This window comes from Blastomyces dermatitidis, assembly GCF_000003525.1.
Source record: "Blastomyces dermatitidis ER-3 genomic scaffold supercont1.4, whole genome shotgun sequence".
Taxonomy (NCBI): domain Eukaryota; kingdom Fungi; phylum Ascomycota; class Eurotiomycetes; order Onygenales; family Ajellomycetaceae; genus Blastomyces; species Blastomyces dermatitidis.
The window spans coordinates 4,981,255-4,999,982 of NW_025544777.1; the positions used below are offsets into that span (position 1 = coordinate 4,981,255).

The 18,728-nt window shown below is 36.4% G+C and overlaps 3 protein-coding genes across 3 annotated transcripts; 1 reads left to right on the plus strand and 2 right to left on the minus strand.

Moving 5' to 3' along the window:
* Positions 1–111: 111 nt before the first annotated feature.
* On the plus strand, positions 112–3,040 carry BDCG_04509 (RNA polymerase III transcription factor subunit). The gene is made up of 5 exons (XM_045420171.1): positions 112–600; positions 673–1,027; positions 1,108–1,185; positions 1,269–1,377; positions 1,436–3,040. Exons 1-5 carry the CDS (start codon positions 454–456, stop codon positions 2,712–2,714), a joined length of 1,968 nt encoding a protein of 655 aa, XP_045276325.1. The 5' UTR covers positions 112–453; the 3' UTR covers positions 2,715–3,040.
* A 567-nt stretch (positions 3,041–3,607) lies between these two features.
* Positions 3,608–5,192, minus strand: BDCG_04510 (uncharacterized protein; the record flags this gene model as incomplete). Its single annotated transcript, XM_045420172.1, has 2 exons — positions 3,608–5,028; positions 5,090–5,192. The coding sequence occupies 2 exons, from the start codon at positions 5,190–5,192 to the stop codon at positions 3,608–3,610; spliced, it is 1,524 nt and encodes a 507-aa protein (XP_045276326.1).
* Positions 5,193–5,894: 702 nt separating this feature from the next.
* BDCG_04511 (uncharacterized protein) lies at positions 5,895–6,268 on the minus strand (the record flags this gene model as incomplete). The annotated part of the gene is made up of 2 exons (XM_045420173.1): positions 5,895–6,193; positions 6,262–6,268. 2 exons carry the CDS (start codon positions 6,266–6,268, stop codon positions 5,895–5,897), a joined length of 306 nt encoding a protein of 101 aa, XP_045276327.1.
* Positions 6,269–18,728: the final 12,460 nt, after the last annotated feature.

Consider the following 18,728-nt stretch of genomic DNA (forward strand, 5'->3'; position numbering starts at 1 on the left):
TGGCTTGGCGCAGGCTGCCTGATGCGGCTAGCGGGGGCGGGTCACGTGGCGAATCCACTTGATAGAAACAGCGTGGGGGATGAGTTAGATATAAATTGTATCTACAGTATGTATAAATATACTCATACGAACATGTGGATTATACAGAGTACTCTCTCATTGTGATTCTATCTTTCTACTCTGCCGTCAGTAGTTAGCGCGCTGGTCCAGGGAAAAGGCAAACCCTAAGTCAACATTAGGAACCCAGCACCTGCATCCGCCCGTATAAATACATGTATGTCAATATATGCTCTATCCACCGTGCGTGCTGGGCTACAAACAGGCAAGAATGGAAATGAGCATATCTATCTGTGTATCCGTTTAAATCTATATACTCCGTACCAGAATTACACATCCTTCAATTACCCACTTGCCGTATGACTGTTTTAGCCACCCTGGTAAACCCCCTTCAATATGTCGCAAACGCCTCATGCCCGCGATCGCACTGCCCCTTGGTACTCGATTCCAGCGCGTGAGATCGTTACTGTGGAACATCCATGCGTGGTGAAGAACATAGACAAAGGGATCGAAACCCTTAGCGGAAACGGCGGCATTCCAAGGGCAAGCAGACCAAGTTCCCCCCCCTCTTTCAACCTATATAAACAAAGCCTGCAACTAACATGCCGTTTGTAGCTTCTAAATCCGCCACGTCAGGATTCCTCGATCAACTTATTCTTATCTCCCGAGGACGGCATGAGCAGACCTTTGTCTTCAATCTGTAACCCTGCAAATAACATCTTGCTGAAGATTACCGTCCCCAAGAGGACTGGGCGCAAGCGCAAACGTGGTTCTGATGAGCCCTTCACCAACGTCCTCAATGATGTTGAAGAAGCCAGTGAACCTGCCAGCCCTACCACTAGTAGAAGCAGTGCTACAGTGCCGTCCCGTGCTCTAAACGCGCGGGCCTTGCTGCGACGACTCCAGGATAACGTGGGCAAATACGAGGTCGAAGCGATTGGCTGCGTCGAGCGAATGCACAACTTCCGTGGTATGTCGTGTAGGCCCAATGGATATAATATATCCATCAAGACTTCAAAGTTCAATGCTTTAGTGCTGATGAAGTCATAGGAATGCCGGATTTCGTCTACTCGACAATCTCTAGCCCCTTTATGACGAAATTCAGAGAGAATGTCTTACCCTTCCGATGTATGTGGTGCTTTTATATCCCCTTGAACCCCAGTCATTTTACACCATGTTTCTTCCGATAAATGCTAATCTTCCCTATATAGACGACAAGCTCAAAGAGTTCCAATTCGATATGACCAAAGGGTCTACATCGAACGTCGACATCATACCACCGCCAGCCTTAAGCCGTGGAGACGCCCCCTTCAACTACCTGTATGTTCACACTCATTTCTCCCAAATTACACTATACCTAACACATACCCCAACACAGCTATCGCCAAAACCCCACGGTCAAACAATCCATCGGCCCATCCGGCGAAATAACAACCACAAACACCCAACAAATCGTCAAAGTCCTCACCCACCTCGTAGCATGCGACGTCCCCTCCGTCCCAACCGCCCCTCGCGAAAATTGCCCCCCAATCCACACCCTCGACAAACCCCTACAGGAAACCATCGCAATCCTCCAATCCCTCTTCGAAACCCGCCCGGCCTGGACCCGGCGCGGCCTACGCAACCACCTCACGACCAATGAGCAGAAATACGCCCTCCGCCTCGCCGTGCCGTATGTCGGCTACATCTTCCGTTCGGGCCCCTGGCGCGACGCCATTGTGAAATTCGGCCATGACCCGCGCCTCCACCCATCCTCCTGCGTCTACCAGACATTTATGTTCCGCACGCTGCCGTCCAGTATCACCGAACAGCTCGAGAATGACCATGCCGGCACCCCGGCGCCGAGGAACACATCGACGACAACATCGGTGTCAACTAGGCGCAAGACCCTCCCGCGCGCCTCCGCCACTAGCACCGGCGGCGACCAGAGCGCGGCGACCCGCCCCTCCCATATCTTCACCGGCCAAGCCCCGCTCCCCCGCGACGGCAAGATGTGGATGATATGCGATATCACCGATCCCATCCTCGCCCGCCTTCTCAAACCACCGGCACCCCCGCCATCACCATCACCATCATCAGAAGCCCCATCCCCATCCCCATCCCCCATCCTCGCTGCATGCGACATCCTCTCCTCCGGCTGGTACGGCAACGTCACCCTCGCCGTCGCCAAGACGATCATGCGCGCGAAGATCCAGCACATGCTCGAGCACGGCACGACGCCGGCGGCGGCGATGGAGGAGGATTTTCTGCCCCTGCTGGAGTTTCCGGCGCGGGTGGGCGGGGACGAGGAGGTGGGGAGGAAATGTGCTATTGGTCCTGGTGCTGCTGGTGGTGGGGAGCGCAGGGTTAGTTCGAGATGTATGGCATTGGCGGCGGAGGTGAGGGCGATGGTTCGAGGGGCGCCGGGGCGGAAGGTGTTTTTGGAGAGGGGGAGGGGGGGTGGTGATGGTGGTGATGGTGATGATGGAAGGGGTGGGGAGGATGGGGGTCGAGGGAAGAGGGTTAAGTGGGAGGATGAGGTTGGAGGGGTGGGAAGGGAGAACGAGGATGAAGGTGAAGGGGAGGAGGAGATGGGCGAGTCTGGAGAGGAGGAGGGGGAGGAAGAGGAAGAGGAGGGACAGGGAGAAGGCGATGATGTAGAAATGTCAGGTCTATAGCCACCAGATTGAAAATTTGGTCCAGGGTGTTCCTTCCACTTGACTTATGTACTATATGAATGAAGCATCTTTACCAGGAGATCTCAGGGGCTATCCTCAGACATATATATACCAGGCGGGCAAGCACATCCATGCAACGCAAACCACACCAACCCGGCCAAGTTAGTTTACTTAGTTCGGTAAAATAGTGATCTCAATCTACTATGGGAAGCAGGGCCACAGGACAGGCAGATAACACACCGGACATGTACATGTAGTAGCAATTCCAATAGTTACCAATCATACATTCCTTCAGTAGTCAGTCAAGCAGCCAAAATAAACAATAGATATAAATTGATTATACGTAGCGTTCATGTAAGAAGTTGGTCAAAAGAAAGAAATAGCTACAATCCCATAAAAATACTTAGATGGACAACAAAAAAATATTCCTAATACATAAAACATATAATGAAAATTGACATTGAAAGCTAAAAAAACAACAATGAACTATTTAACTGTATTAATAACAACTATCATGGCCAACAGAAAAAAAATATATATATATATACCGCAGATTAGCAACTCACACCATAACAGCGACAGATTCATGGAAAACAAGAAAACAAGTAATTGAAGACAATGAAAAAGACCAGAAAATAGCGTCGAAACAGAAACAGAAACAAACAGGGATGAACCAAACTCCCAAGGATTTAGTTATCCCAACAACTCCCGATCCGAGCGCTACATCCACAGGCGAAAGAGAAAAAAAAAAAAAAAAAAAAAGAAAAGCAAAAAAAAAGAAAGGGCCGGCTAGTATATAAGGTTCTATATGCTTTACTTCACCCCATTATTCATACTCCACACTAATACTATACCTACATTTTCCAAAACAAAAGATATTAAATAAAACCTCGTTACATCAGGGCGTCAGCCTCAGCTTCGTCCGCCGCACTCTCACTTTCCCAAATCTCTATCTCGTTGCTTGCTGCGAACGAAGAACAAGAGGTGGTAGAGGTGTTGGTGGTACAAGTGCTGTTGGCAAGGGGTGGTGCAGAGTTAGATATCAGTGCAGAGATGGCTGCGTGGCTGGCGAGGGTGGGATGGCTTGGTTTGGGTTGGCTTTGCTGTTCGTCGTGGTGGTTGTGATGAGGGTAGGATGGGTGGCAGTGGGAGGGATGTATTGAGGGGGGAGGTGGTTGAGATTCAGGCGGAGATCGAGAGGGTGGTGGTGGTGGTGATGATGATGATGATGTGCTGACCGCCGTTTCTGCTTCTTCTCCTGATGGTTTCTCATCTTGCGATTGGGAATGTTCTTCCCCCGCAGTTGGGGGTGGTAGTGGTATAGCCGTTGGGTCGATGGTGTTTAGTACATGTGCATGGTCATTTGAATTCTCACAGTCATGCCACCCACCCTCAGGTCTGGACTCAGACTCAACCACGGTCACGAACCGCGTAACATCCAACTCCCCAAGCGCCGAGCGCGGCTCATCTGTCATTTCCACATTACGAGTACGATCCTCCCCTTCCATCTCCCCCGCGACAGCCGCTTCATCTTCTCCGCCCATCAACCCCCGCTGTCCCACAAATTCCACGGGGGGAGGAATATTCTCCTTCCCGCGATCATCTTTATATCGCGGCTTCTCCTCATCGTCACTAATATCCAGCACGCACGTTGAGTGCTCCATCAGGTTCGCCATCTCGTCCTGCTCGGTATCAGTGTAGATCTCGAAGTCCCAGGCTTTGGGGTGGTGTTTGATATTATTATTATTACTCCTGGTGCTGCTGCTGATATTGACATTGAGATGAATATCGTCCGGCGCGATTAGTTTTGTACTCTGCAGCCTCTGCGTCTGCGAAGTAGCATTGCGCGCGTTGGGGGCAACACTGGTATTGAGCATACCGAGAGTTCCATGAAGGGCATCGGCGATGGAAAACGGCGCGCGAGGCGCGGCATGGGCTTTTGTAAATGAAGGCGGGTCAATGCGTGTGTATGAGCCAGTGCTGCGGCGGGAGAAGGCACTTGCGGGTTTTGATTTCGGTGAGCGCCCTGCTGGAGCACGGAGCGGGGCCGAGTTGGGAAGGGCAGCTGCCCGCTTGATTTGTGAGACAGGTGTTTGGAGGCGTCTGGGGTTTGTGGTGATGGGTTTGGCGGGTGCGACGAAGGAGAATTTGTTTGTTGTTAATGTGGTAGCTGGCGCTGTTTTGGACACGTCCTCATCCAGTGCGTTTCTGGTCCTTTTGGTGCTTGGGGTGCCGAAGGAGGAGGGGTCTAGGTTTTCCGTGTCGGATAGGTCTGTCGTTTCTAGGCGGCGTTTGAGAGAAGGCGATGTTATTCCTATCAAGTGGGAATTGTTAGCTGGTTAAATATACAACCACAACGTGGAATTGTAACTGACCATTCTGTTGGTTTTTCGCGCTCTGCAGAAAACGCAAGCGTGAGGGATCAATCACTCCGAATGGCTGCCTCACAGGCGAAGGCATGGACTGGGTAAGGGCCATGTTTAGAGTGAAATCGCGTATGTGCTATGTATTGTTGCGGCAAGGTTCTTTTCTATATCTACGCTCCTGAGGGCGCGGGCATGAAGGGGATCTATGTGGGATGCTACCAAGGATCTCCAGCTGGTATGACGCTGTGAATCACAGCAATGGCCTGTTTGACGACTGGATAGGTCCTTTTGATGAATCCAGAGTTGGAAAATAAAAGGCAGATCAAAATCCAGGGGTTGGTTGGGGTCAATATGGGTTCCTCGCTAGATGTAAACAATGGCGGTATTCAGCATACGAACAGGCAGAATGCTAAATGCACACGGACGCAACTGAGAGGAGATATACAAGTATGGTTGAGAAGAGAGGAAAGCAGGCAAGGTCCGAGATACAGGAGAAGAGAAGGGAAGGGAAGAAAAAACGGGATGTGTGTTGCTCTTGTTTTGCGAACAGAAAGAGGGGAAGTTGGAGAGTTATGAGGAGTTTGTTTTGGCCAAGGCTGGATGGAGCGCGTAGCACAGCGAGGGTCGATGCAGCAGAACTGTGTATTATTATTGGCTCCGTGCAGCCCTCCCTTGCGCCGATTTATTTAGCCTTGCTAGTGAACTGAGCTAAGGCGCGAAACTGATCTGCTCAACAGCGGACTGTTCTGATTCGGCGTGTGTAACTAACGGGAGGGAGGTTTTGGCTGGAAGCTGGAGGGAGGGAGGAGGAACTTTACTGTGTAGGTAGCCGGTCGGATTGGCTGGCGTGGTCCGGGGTGAAATGCCTCAGGAGCTTGATGCGCGTAAAGGGGGAGAGGATAGCATTGGCGAGTGAGCTGTCTGCGGGTTTCAGGGACTCGAGATACGAAGATGCAAGATCCCGGCTTGCGAATTGGTCGGTGGAATGTGGAGGAATGTGAGGATTGTGGAGGGTTGTGGAGGAGGGTTTGGAAGGACTTCGGGGCGCCGTGACAATACGGTATGTTACCAAGAGTCGCGTTGGAGCGTGTTGCGGTGGCGGAGTACGGCAGCCTATAGTGACATTTGGGTCAAATGGATATTTTTGAGTATTTTATACTAGTGTTACCATATACACGCACCAATCATATTCAGGGCCTGTTCTCTCCCTTCACTTTTTTTAAAAAGTACAGTACAGTCTCAATATTACAACTTGTTCAGTGAGCGGAGTGTCTGTACTAATATTACAGCTGCTTTTTACAAAGTACAGATGAAAAAGATTAAATATTTAATAAATTAAGTAACTGTACAGAGTACTTACATCTTTTATAAAATTTTTATAAATAAATAGTATTTAATTTTAATAATGTGTAACAGTGTAAAATAGTACTTATATTATACTCTCAACTGTGTCAAGACTCTGTTATAGTTTCATACACTTTATTACTTTTCTGTGAATAATTTCATTTATTTTATAGACTGTTTAAACTGGTTTTCAATGACTTTATAATATTATTCAGATATAATATAGAAAGATTTAATTAATAAATATAAAAACTCTACTTTTATACAAGATTAACAGATTACTCTTTTATAGTAGTAAGATATTACTGAGATTAAACTAATTATATAATTATATCTAAAATTAGAATTAAACTTTATAGTTATTATATTATTTAAAAGTATTACTTCTGATTATAATTTATATTTATTATATTAATTTCAAATTATATTATTTTAAATATTAAAGATCTCAGATTCACTTTTCAAATAAAAATCTAGTCTTAAATAAAGAATATATTTAAATTCTTAGTCATATTTTCATTCTGATCTTATTATTAAGAATGATATTAAATAAGACTATGAAATTATTTCTTACTTATATAATATTATAATATAATACTCATTTATTGAAAATTCAATAGAGAGTATTATTAAATATTATTACTTTTCTAAATATAAATTATAATTTATATAATTTTAATTATGAAAAAAATAAAAAATATAAAAAAAATAAAAAATAAAAAATAAAATAAAAACAAGAAAAAATCACAATGAAAAAAAAAGAGAAAGAAAAAAAAATAAAAGAAAAATAAAAAAATAAAAAATAAAAATAAAAAAAATCAAGATTGCAGAGCTGTAGTATTTTTAAAATACTTATTTCTCAGAGTCTTTATAATATTTATTATTAATTATATATCTTTTATAGTAAGAGTAATACAGTTATAATAAGTTATAATCTTAATATTATCTAATAAATAATCAGTATATATCTGTATAAATGTGAATAATTAGAAAATATATACTTAAAAAGTGTAATTAGAGTGAACTCTACTATTACTTAAATAATATCAAGAATAGAATACTGAAATTAATAATTTCTCTTATTAATTTCATAAATAAGATATGTAAAGATAATCTTAAAAAATATAAGATTTTCTAACTTCTGATAAAAACAGATCTCATAGAAAGACTCTATTTTTATAATATTAGAGACTGAATATTATTAAAAAGTATTACTTTTATATAATATATATATACTTACTGCAGTAATTCATTCTCTATATATATAACTAAGAGTTATAGCTGTGATGAGCTGCGTCTGATTAATTATATAGACTATTTCATTACACTTCACAGATTTCAATCACTTCATTCTCAAATGTATACACTCTGATTCTCAGTCATTTTTAATTGCTGATTCTCAGCTGCTATAAATATGTGTATATTCTTCTGTTCTGAAGCTTCACCGCGTACATCATCACATACATGTATAAATATTTATCTTAATTATTAATTCTCATACTTTCTCTTTCTTTTCTTCTCTAACATTTTTATCTTTATTATATAAGATCTATCAATATCATACTGATCTATTCAGTATAGGTCTCTTATACTATAAAAATGTTTATTGTCTTCTTATTAGAAAATAATTATTCACACATTATCTTCTCATTAGAAATGATTATTTATCAAGAGATATCTGAACATATAATAATATATAAGAAATAGAGAAACAGTCAAACAGTTAAACAGACACTGAGTTCTCAGATAAAAGCTTACTCATCAGTTACTCTGACTCTGTAATAAGATCTTATAAAGAGAATAAAATCTTATAAGAGAATATCAGTGAAAGATCTAAGAGTTCTGACACTCAGATATATGAGAATATAATTACACTTCTTCAGATTTTATAAATATTACATATCTGATAATTGATATAATCATGTCTAATAATAATATAAAACTCTTGAGTATAAGTATAGAGATAATATCACAGTGACTCTGAGCAATGTTGAAATTATAATAATAATAAATAGCTGATATGTATGTAACTCAACAACTTCAATACAAAGAGATTTAATAATTAACTTATACAATTTCAATATTTACAGAATTGAATATAAAAGTGCTGAAGAAATGCTTAGATACTTCTATATATGTTAATACTTTCAATCTCACTCTCTACTCATTATGAAGAATGAAAATGCTTGTAAAACTGAGTGTAGATGAAGATTTCATCAGTTCATTAATTAATCAAGATTAATATATCAATGAATGATTGAAAAATCATATAAAACAGAAGTTTCATTCATGAATAGAAGTATATGAATCAGCATTATAAATACTTAATAATATTATCAAATATTTTAATATTCTGTTCTGAGACACTGTTATGTAATAGAAAGTATTAGATTGATTACAGAGTATCTGACAGAGAAATACTTCTCTTATAATATTCATCTCTGACTTCAATATCAAGATTCTAGAAGCAGATAATCAATCTTGAGAGAATTGAATAAAGATTAGTATACTTAAGAAGATATTGACTTTCAAACTCTTACAGACTCTTATAAGTGTAGATAAAGATCAGACTTATAAAGGTTTCTACACACAGCTCTGAACATTGAATGATCATCTTATTAAGCTTAAGAGTATACAGAACAGTGATAGAAGATATTACACTTACACATCTGTGCTGAGAAATAACTCAGTCACTTACACATCTGTGCTGAAGAATAACAATGATGCAGATGTCATGAATTGAATAGACTCAAATGTCTATACATAAGTAAGAGTTTCTACTGCTTGAACAGGCTTCTGAGTTCCTGAGATCACTTCTGAAGAAGTTATCAATTAATATCAATGTGAAGTATGCATTAACTGTAACTAATCAGAACACATTGCTTTTAACTATTAATTAATCTATATATCTTTATACTCAAGAGAAAGATCAGTGTCTGTTCACATCAATTATATTATGTTAGAGAAAGATTTAGATAATAACTATAAGAATATCTCAGTGAAATAGAGAAAAGATTAGCTTCTATTCAAATTTATAAACAGAAGCTTGAAGAGGTTGAATAACAATAATTTGAAGAGAAAATGACAATGAATGCAATTCTTGTATCTACTATAGTTAATAATATGTATAATATTGTAATGTGGCGGAACTGAAGCAGTGGCTAGTCAGTAGCATCATGTAGAAGTAGTTGTTTAAGAAGTCATATAAGTGAGCTTGACTATCTTGCTTGAATAGCAAGCTTATAGACTACAGAGTTATTGCAAGAATATCACAGATATGATACTTAGTATACTAAGAAGATTATATAAGACACACAGTAACTCTTATATATATTTCAGTAGAAGAAAAATGAATTGCTGACTTCTTTTATAAAGAGTCAGTATCTAGCTATTCTATATAAATAATGAGTAGATACCTTCTCTCATTTCATAAGTAAGAATAGCTGAAGTAATACCTCAGCAGCATCTTACTATCAAGGAAAAGTAATCTGCTGATCTTATATAGAAGTGAGATTCTTATATTTATTAATCAGATCTTTCTATAATATATCTGAATAATATTATAGAGTGATTGAAAACTGATTCAGACAGAATGAAATCATCTGTATAAAAGTAATAAGCTATATGAAATTATAACAGAGTCTTAACATAGCTGAGAGTGTGATAATATTCTTCTCTTTAAGAGTATAGTCTCTATACTCTTAAGATTACTGAATTAGAAATTATCTTTGTTGTATAGTAACAGTTACTAACTGATTGACAGTGTATATACTGCATGTGATACAAAGAAATAGATGAGTTTTTCTGCTGACTGTGTAGATCTTTCTTTGCTTATCTTTATTCAAATCAAACATATAATAAGTGAGTTTCTTATATATCAATTTGAAATGTGAAAAATGTAGTTAATAAGTGACTTATAGATCTCTCATCATATTCTGTTCTATGTATAAAATTCTCTGCAAAAGTGATGTGTTTTAGAGACAAAGTTAACAGTAGTGATAGAATTTTTTGAAAAGATTTTCTTCTCTATGAAATATTTTTCTTTCTCTCTCTCTCAATTGTAACAGTGAGTGCATGAGAGTATCATTCTTGAAGAATAATAAAGAACTTATTCTGATGTTTTCTAGTGAGTAAATGTCTTCATGATGCAGCAGTAGTCTCTGTAACTGTTAAGAAAGCTTGATTGAAGATGAAGACAGCAGTGTCACTGAGCTGCAGAAGCACTGCTCTTATTTCCACATCTTCTTCTTCTTCTTCTGCTTCTCTTGCAGCTGCAGTGATAGTTACTGTGCCTTGCAGAGAGATATCATTTCTTCTGTCAGTTAGTTCATCTGTGTTCAGTTCTTTCTCTGCCTCTCTCACTGCTGTTGCAACACCACCCCCTTTCTCAGTTAATACAGTGATGTATAATCTCATGTGATCATTCAGAGAGGACTTCAGAGAGAGCTTAGTTTCAGAGACAGTGACTCTGAGAAGCTTAATCTGTAGTTTCTCTTCTACAGCATGTCTGAGCTCTGCTCAGACTGCTACTGAGTTGAGTCTGCAGAATTCTGCAGTTTCTTTGTCTTCTCTCTGTGAGAAGGCTTCAGTGCAGTCTCTGATCAGTATTACTACTTATCTGCACTGCATTAAGCAGCTGAAGAAGAGAGGAATTTTATATATCTATCTCTTCTTTCACTCTCATTGTTTCTGTTATATCTGTAATAATAACTTCTGTCTTTCTGTAAGTATTATCTACTCTACAAGAAGATGTCATATCAGCTCTGATAAGAAGCTCAGATACTTAAGCAGTACAGAGTAAGAGTCTCAGAGCTTCAAGTGTTAATAAATTCTGTCAAGATTAAGAAGATCTCTCTTACTCATCTGTAAAAGAAGATGAAAGTATAAATCTCTGAGATGAAAAAACACCTCAGAATAACTGATCTCAAGAAGAGATTAGCTGATACTATTATTAAAAGTATCACAGAGATCAATCACTGATTAAAGAGAATCTCACTTCAGCTGAAGCAGATGACTGAGATGCTTTGTAAGTTGATAAGTTAATATTTTATATATTTCTCATGCTCTTCTGCAGCATCACAGTACTAACTTCTCAGCAGATAAAGATATCAGTACTGAAGACTTCAATGATGAAGAATGAGTTTGATAAGAATGTGATTATTAATGAGTAGACTCTGATCTCTCTTTTTACTTTTTCAGCAGACTGCAGCTCTATTAGAATAGCAGCAGTCTGCAGATTAATAATATTAATCTTTTTATTAATTTTCAATATCTCTTTTCTCTAACTGCTTCAGGAATTTTACACTTGTATAGTCTTATTAAACTTCTAAAAAACTCTTTGAAAGAAAATAGAAGAAGAGTGTTACAGAGCTTATAAGATACTGACTCATTATTATAAGATTATCTCTAAAAAATTCTTTAAAAAAAATGAGAAGTCTTAAGCAGTATTTCTTACTCAATATCTCTGATATGTAACAGAGTAGTCTCTACTAGCTATCTTATAGCTTGTCATCTCTTTCTCAGTATTTTTCAAATACTTAAGCAGTTCTCATGAATTCTCTGATAATGAATATTTTTCTTATTTTACAAGATATTGAAGCTTACTGTAATATATTCACTTATTCAATATTTTCTTCATAAGATATTCAGTATCACTCTTAATCTCAATGTTATCTGATCAAGACAGCTTCACTCTGAGACATTGCTTATAGAGCTTTAAATAGAAAATGTGAAAAATAGAATGAATTGATTTCAATTCTGTGAATAATTTTAACTCATATATCTGTTTACTTATCACTCTTATTACTGAGAAAGATTCTAGTCACTGATCACTGAGCTTCTTACATAGTCTTATTATCTTGATATTCTTTGCTAAAAGTAGCACTTGATTCTCTATTGAGAACTTCATTGAAAAATGTTTTTAATTATAGTATTTCATCTGTCACTTCTGAGTGTGATAGATGCTTTTCATCATCTTCTCATGAATTTTGTTTAAAAGTTTTAATCTTGCTTTTACTTCTGACACTGAGAAATACTCTGTTCTCTGTATCTGTCTGATATTCTGACTATCTATTTCTCTCTTTGAAACATCATCTGCAATGTCACTGAGTAATGAAGAATTATATTCATAATAAGCATAGAAAGAAGATATCTTTAAGATTGCATTCTTTGCATTGTTATATATGAATTCAGTGATTAGAAGATATTTAAGTCAATTATTCTGATAATATGAACAGAATACTTGAAGATGCTATTCTAGTGTCTGATTCTGATATTCAGTCTGATCATTGATCTGTGAATGAAATGCAATACTGAGAAGATATCTTATTATAAGATGATAGTAAAAAGCTGATCAGTATTTACTGATGAAGAGGAATTCTCAATCTGTTATCAATGATTTCAGAGCACTGTGATTATAAATAATGATATCTAAAAACAGATCAGTCAATTCAGAGACTTTAATCTTTTTATAAGTAGAAATATATCTGATCATCTTCATGAAGCAGTTAATAATAATCAAAATTGAGTTATATTCTTTGACTCTTATTGACTTCAGCAGGTCAACTATGAAATTCATCAATAGATTCTGTCATGAGCTTTTTGAAATAGACAGTGATGTCAACTCACTGTATTACTTATATCACAGAATCTTTATTCTTTGATAGATATTATAAGTCTCAATATACTCTTTGACATCTGTCTGAAGCTTGTCTTAAATATATTTACATTTTAGAAGCTTCTCAGTCTTCTCTAATCTGAAGTGCTCTGTATGAGAATTATTATAATGAATTCTCAATAACTTCTAACACATCACTCTACTATGAGAAACAAAGACTGAATCATTCAGCAGTAGAAGTTCATATTCTTCTAGTTATCAGTGACTTGATTTCTTAGCAGTATTATTCTGCTCAGAGCCTGTTTCTTTCAAGTTTAAATCAAATTCTTTCTTCTTCAACTTCTGAATTTAAGCTGCAGTAGAGATGTCTCTCTTCTATAACTTATTAATAAATTTCAAAAGTAGTCAGATTGAAAGATTGTAGACTGTTTCATTCTTTATCAATTCAATAATTGTAAGATGTGATATGAGAAGCTCATGATCTTCAGTATCAGTTCTCTGCAGAGACTCAGATTTTCTTTCATCTTCTATACTGAATCACACAGCTGTCTCTCTGACGCTGTTCTCAAGCTTCAGAGAATCTTAATTCTCTGCAGTCAGCTTCTTCTACAGTAATGACAGAGGTTCTTTTATAGAATTCTTCTTCACATCAATGATATTATAATCAGACTGTCTAGATAGTGTGTCAGTGAGGTTAAGCTGATCTGAACAGTATCAGATATAGAAATCATACTCTGAAAGCAGCTTCACTCATCTGGCTTGATATTCTGTCAAGCTCTTTGTTATCAAGAAGTAATACAGATTTACATGATCAGTGAGAACTTACACTGAGTATTTACTACTCTGAAGATAATGTTATCAGATCTTAAAGAATTTGACAATTGCTAATATCTTCTGATCATGAGTATCATATCTTCTCTATATAAGTGATAACTTCTTAAAGAAGAAAATCACTGATCTTTATTCACAGTGTTTTATAGACTCTGTGAAAAAGTCTTCTTTCACAGATAATTCATTATCTGTTTTCTCAGAGATAATTATTCTCTGATTCTTTCAATGTTGAAAGGTCTTCAGTGTTAACTGTGAAAAGATTTCACAGATCTCATTTCTGAATACATCAGTCTCACACTGACTGAATAAGTTGAGATTAAAGTGATTCAGTATTGTGACATCTGTGAAAGCTTGTTTCAATTCTGCAAACACCTGCATGGCATCTTGAGTGAGAGTAAATGATTCTGTTTTTCTGTCTTTCACACTTCTCTTTAACAGATCTGTAAGAGGGACAGTAATTCATGAATATGCATAGATGAATTGTCTGTAGAAATTCATAAATTCTAGAAACACCTGTACCTCGCAGTACATCTGCAGTGTCAGCCAGTTCTCAATGACAGAGACCTGACTTCTGTTCATTGAAATGTCATTCATCTCAATAATATAATCTAAGAAATCAATCTTCTGCATGTAGAATGAGTATTTTTCAGTGTTTGTATAGAGTTGATACTATCTCAAGTGACTCAACACTTCTTGAACATGAATATCATGTTCTTTCTCTGTTTTTGAGAAGATTAGAATGTTGTTTAAGTATACTATACAGAAGACATTGACAAGATCTCACAGTGTCTCATTTATATAGATCTGAAAGATGGCTGAAGTATTACAAAGACTAAAAGATAAAACAAGATATTCAAAATTGTCATACTTGATATAAAAAGCTGTTTTTCAAATATCATCTTTATTAACTCTGATTCTATGATAGGCATTCTGTATATCAATCTTTGAGAACATCTTTGCTTCAGATAATCAATCAATTATCTTATCAATTAACAGTAATGAATAGTGATTCTTAACTGTCATCTTATTGAGATCTCTGTAGTCTATGCATAGATGTAGTCTATCATTCTTCTTAGACACAAAGAGTATAGATATCTCTGCTGAACTCTTTAATGAATATATTCAGTTCTTTGATTGCACTTCTTTAAGATATTTGTGCAGAATATTCAATTCCTTTACAGATAAGTTGTAAAGAGGCCTGTATAACACTGTTACACTGTCTTCAAGGCAAATCTTATATTATATCTTGATATCAGAACACTTCACTGCTTCTCTTTCTGAAAAGATATTCTTAAAATCTGTAAAGAGACATCATGTACATCTGTCTTCAATGACAGATACTGCTGCTAATCTTACAGTGAGAATGATGACTTCTTCATCTATTCTCAAGTCTCAATCATCTGTTACACAGTATATTGACTTAATCTTTTTCTCAAGATTCTTTTAATGAAACTCTTCAGATTTCTCTATCACTGTCTCTTCATTAGTAAGATAATACTGTCACATCTGAATAACTCAGTTAATGAGAGAATTGTTTTCTCTCAATCACAGAAGATCTAGAATGATGTTCTTATCTATGATATTGACTATATGAAGAAGTAGACTGCTTTTCTTGAAGATTTCTTCAGAGTCTGTGATTACACACTTTACTTGAATTATGTTAAAACAGTGACATTTCATTTCATCAGTAAATTTTACATGATCTGACAGATCTATCTTCTTTCAACTCTTTATCAAAGAAAAGAAATAGAATATGAAGTTAGTATTCACTCTGAAGTTAAGTAGGTATCTCACTGATATCTTCTCATTCAGAGTATACATTGTGATTGTAATATGAACTTAAAGACATGAGAATTGTCAATTCTTCATTTCTTTCTCTTTGTTATCTTCTGCGGATACATTTGTCAGAAGAGAAGTTAACTTTGAGAAGATGTCTTCTCAGTTTCTTCTCTTCTTCAGCTTCTTACAATCACTAATATAGTGTTCATCAGCTCTGCAGTTGAAATAGAGATCTTTATCAAATCTTTTTTAATATTTCTTCACAGTGAGTGAAGAATTAGAACACTTGAAATTCTTCTTTACTTTCTTCACATTGAAGCTGTCACAGCACTGTTTAGATTCTGTCATGAGTTACTTAGAAGAGATCTTATTGACCTTTTTCTCAGAGAATTGATTATTCAAATAGATCTGAAAAGCCAGATTGACAAGCTCAGTGTAATTGATTAATGAACTCTGATATTATGATATTATTATTCACACCTTGTGAGTCAGCTTCACAAGATAAAGCTGTGTTTTTAATTGATTTAAATTATCAGCTAATTCCTCTTAATATTCTTCAAATCTTGTATTGAAATCAGAAGAATTCTCATTATCTTGTTAATATAATGAGTTGAACTGCTGTATCACTGTGAAGTCACAGTTGCAGTGATCTTCAATTTAATTCAGTAGAAAGTTCTTGAATTCTTCTCAAGTCATAGCAGTATTGATATGCTCAAGCTCTCTCTTCTTGATAACTCAAGTAGTCACAGAGATGCCTTCAAGAAGGTTGATGATGTATATTACTCATATCTTATGAGTATTATACTGGCTCAGATTAAGGCGGAATTTCTGTTCAAGAATACAGATAAAGCTGTGAAATTCAGATAAGATATTTCTCTCATATCTCAGTAAATCTCTGATCTTAATCTCTCTATCTTCATGATAGATGTAGGTGTGTAGAGGCCGCGGTGATGACAGAGCAGTTGAAGAGCTCATGTCAAAATGTGCAGTGAGTTCAGAAATCTTGAATTTCTGTCAGAGTAGAGATGTATACACTCTAGAAGATAGTGTAGTATTTCTTCTAGAGAATGAGATCAGGTCAGTCTCAGCATGAGTGCATGAGATTATATCAGTCTATTAGAGCTTGACTGATTCAAACTTGTAATCAGATCAAGTGATTCAAATTGTAATATGACAGAATTAAAGTGATGACTAGTCAGCAGTATTATATAGAAGTAGTTGTTTAAGAAGCTGTATAAATGAGCTTGACTATCTTGCTTGAATAGTGAGCTTGTAGACTACAGGGTTATTGCAAGAATATCACAGATATGATACTTAGTATACTAAGAAGATTGTATAAGACATGCAGTAACTCTTGTATATATTTCAGTAGAAGAAAAATAAATCACTGATTTCTTTTATAAGAAGCCAGTATCTAGCTATTCTATATAGATAATGAGCAGATACCTTCTCTCATTTCATAAGTGAGAATAGCTGAAGTGATACCTCAGCAGTGTCTTACTGCTAAGAAAAAGTAATCTGCTGACCTTATATAGAAGTGAGATTCTTATATTCATCAATCAGATCTTTCTATGATATATCTGAATGATATCATAGAGCGGTTGGAAACCGGTTCAGATGAAATGAAATCATCCGCATGGAAGTGATGAGCCGTGTGAAACCGCAACGAGGCCTTGACGCGGCCGGGAGCGTGATAAATATGAAAGCCATGATAGATAGCAGTCTATACTACTATGCAATGATTAAATCTTCAGTTATAAGATATTATAATCTTCAGTATATTCTCTTATCAAAATTCTGACTTCTTGCAGAATTTAATGATTCAAAAGATGTCTGCACTCATTATATGATGAAACTAAACATAGATATTAGAGAACATTAGTGTGAAGATGCTTATGTATATAAAGTTGATAATCTTGATTATAATCTTATATTAGAACTTGTCTGACTATCTGAATAAGACATCTTATTAAATACTTGAAACAGGAGTTTAATATTCTCTAACAATGATAGAGTTCATAAGAATAACATTTATAAAACTATGAATCTGACACAGATCTCTGTCAATGTCTATAAAATACTCAGAAAAAGAAGTCACTGAAAGAATCATCAATAGTAGAATTATATATCAATCTATTTCACCAGTTTGACTGATATTAAAAAGGCTCTAGAAAAGTTATTTCATGTTATAATAACAGACTCTCATACAAAACTCTCTTAATAATATCATGAATATCTAGATATCTTTCAATAAGATAATAATGCTACAAATCTACCTCTCTTACAGAGTTCAGAAGTGAATCACAGTATCAAGTTAGAAAAGAAGAACAGTAAGAACTCTGAATCATTATAAGACTCTCTTTATAACATGTTTCAAGATGAACTTCTTCTTCTTTGAAAGATACTCAATAATCTGTTGAATAAAGAATTTATGTATATTAATAACTCTTCTGCTGCAGCCTCTATTCTCTTTGCAAAGAAATTAAATAAAGAACTCTGATTCTGTGTGAATTATCAAGAATTGAATAGATTAATAAAGAAGAACTGTTATTCTTTATCTCTTATCAATGAAACTCTAGCTTATATTGAATAAGCTTAATAGTTTATAAAGTTAGATATCATCACTGCATTTCATAAGATTCACATCACTGAAGAAGATGAGTGACTTACAGTATTCTGAACATGATATAATCTCTTTGAATGAGTAGTCACATTCTTTGAACTGACTAACACTCTCAGTATATTTCAGAAGTATATTAACTGAACACTCTGAGATTTTCTTAATGAATTCACATCTGTATATCTGAATAACATTCTCATCTTCACTGATGAATTCAGAAAAGAATATCAAGAATATGTATGAAAGATATTACAACAGCTATAAGAAGTAGAACTACTGATAGATATTAATAAGTGTGATTTTAAAGTCAAGAGTATCAAGTATCTGAGTTTTATTATTGAAGCTGGTAAGAGAATTTGAATGAATTCTGAGAGAGTCTCTGTCATTCTTGAATGAGAAGCTTTATATACTGTGAAAGATGTATAAAGCTTCATCAGATTTACTAACTTCTATCAGTG

Bases quoted from the DNA above. Each gene is read 5' to 3' on its own strand.
- BDCG_04509 (XM_045420171.1), top strand. From the start codon at position 454: ATGTCGCAAACGCCTCATGCCCGCGATCGCACTGCCCCTTGGTACTCG. The intron at 601-672 runs GCAAGCAGACCA...TGCCGTTTGTAG, and splicing joins GAAACGGCGGCATTCCAAGG to CTTCTAAATCCGCCACGTCA. The intron at 1,186-1,268 runs GTATGTGGTGCT...TTCCCTATATAG, and splicing joins GAATGTCTTACCCTTCCGAT to ACGACAAGCTCAAAGAGTTC.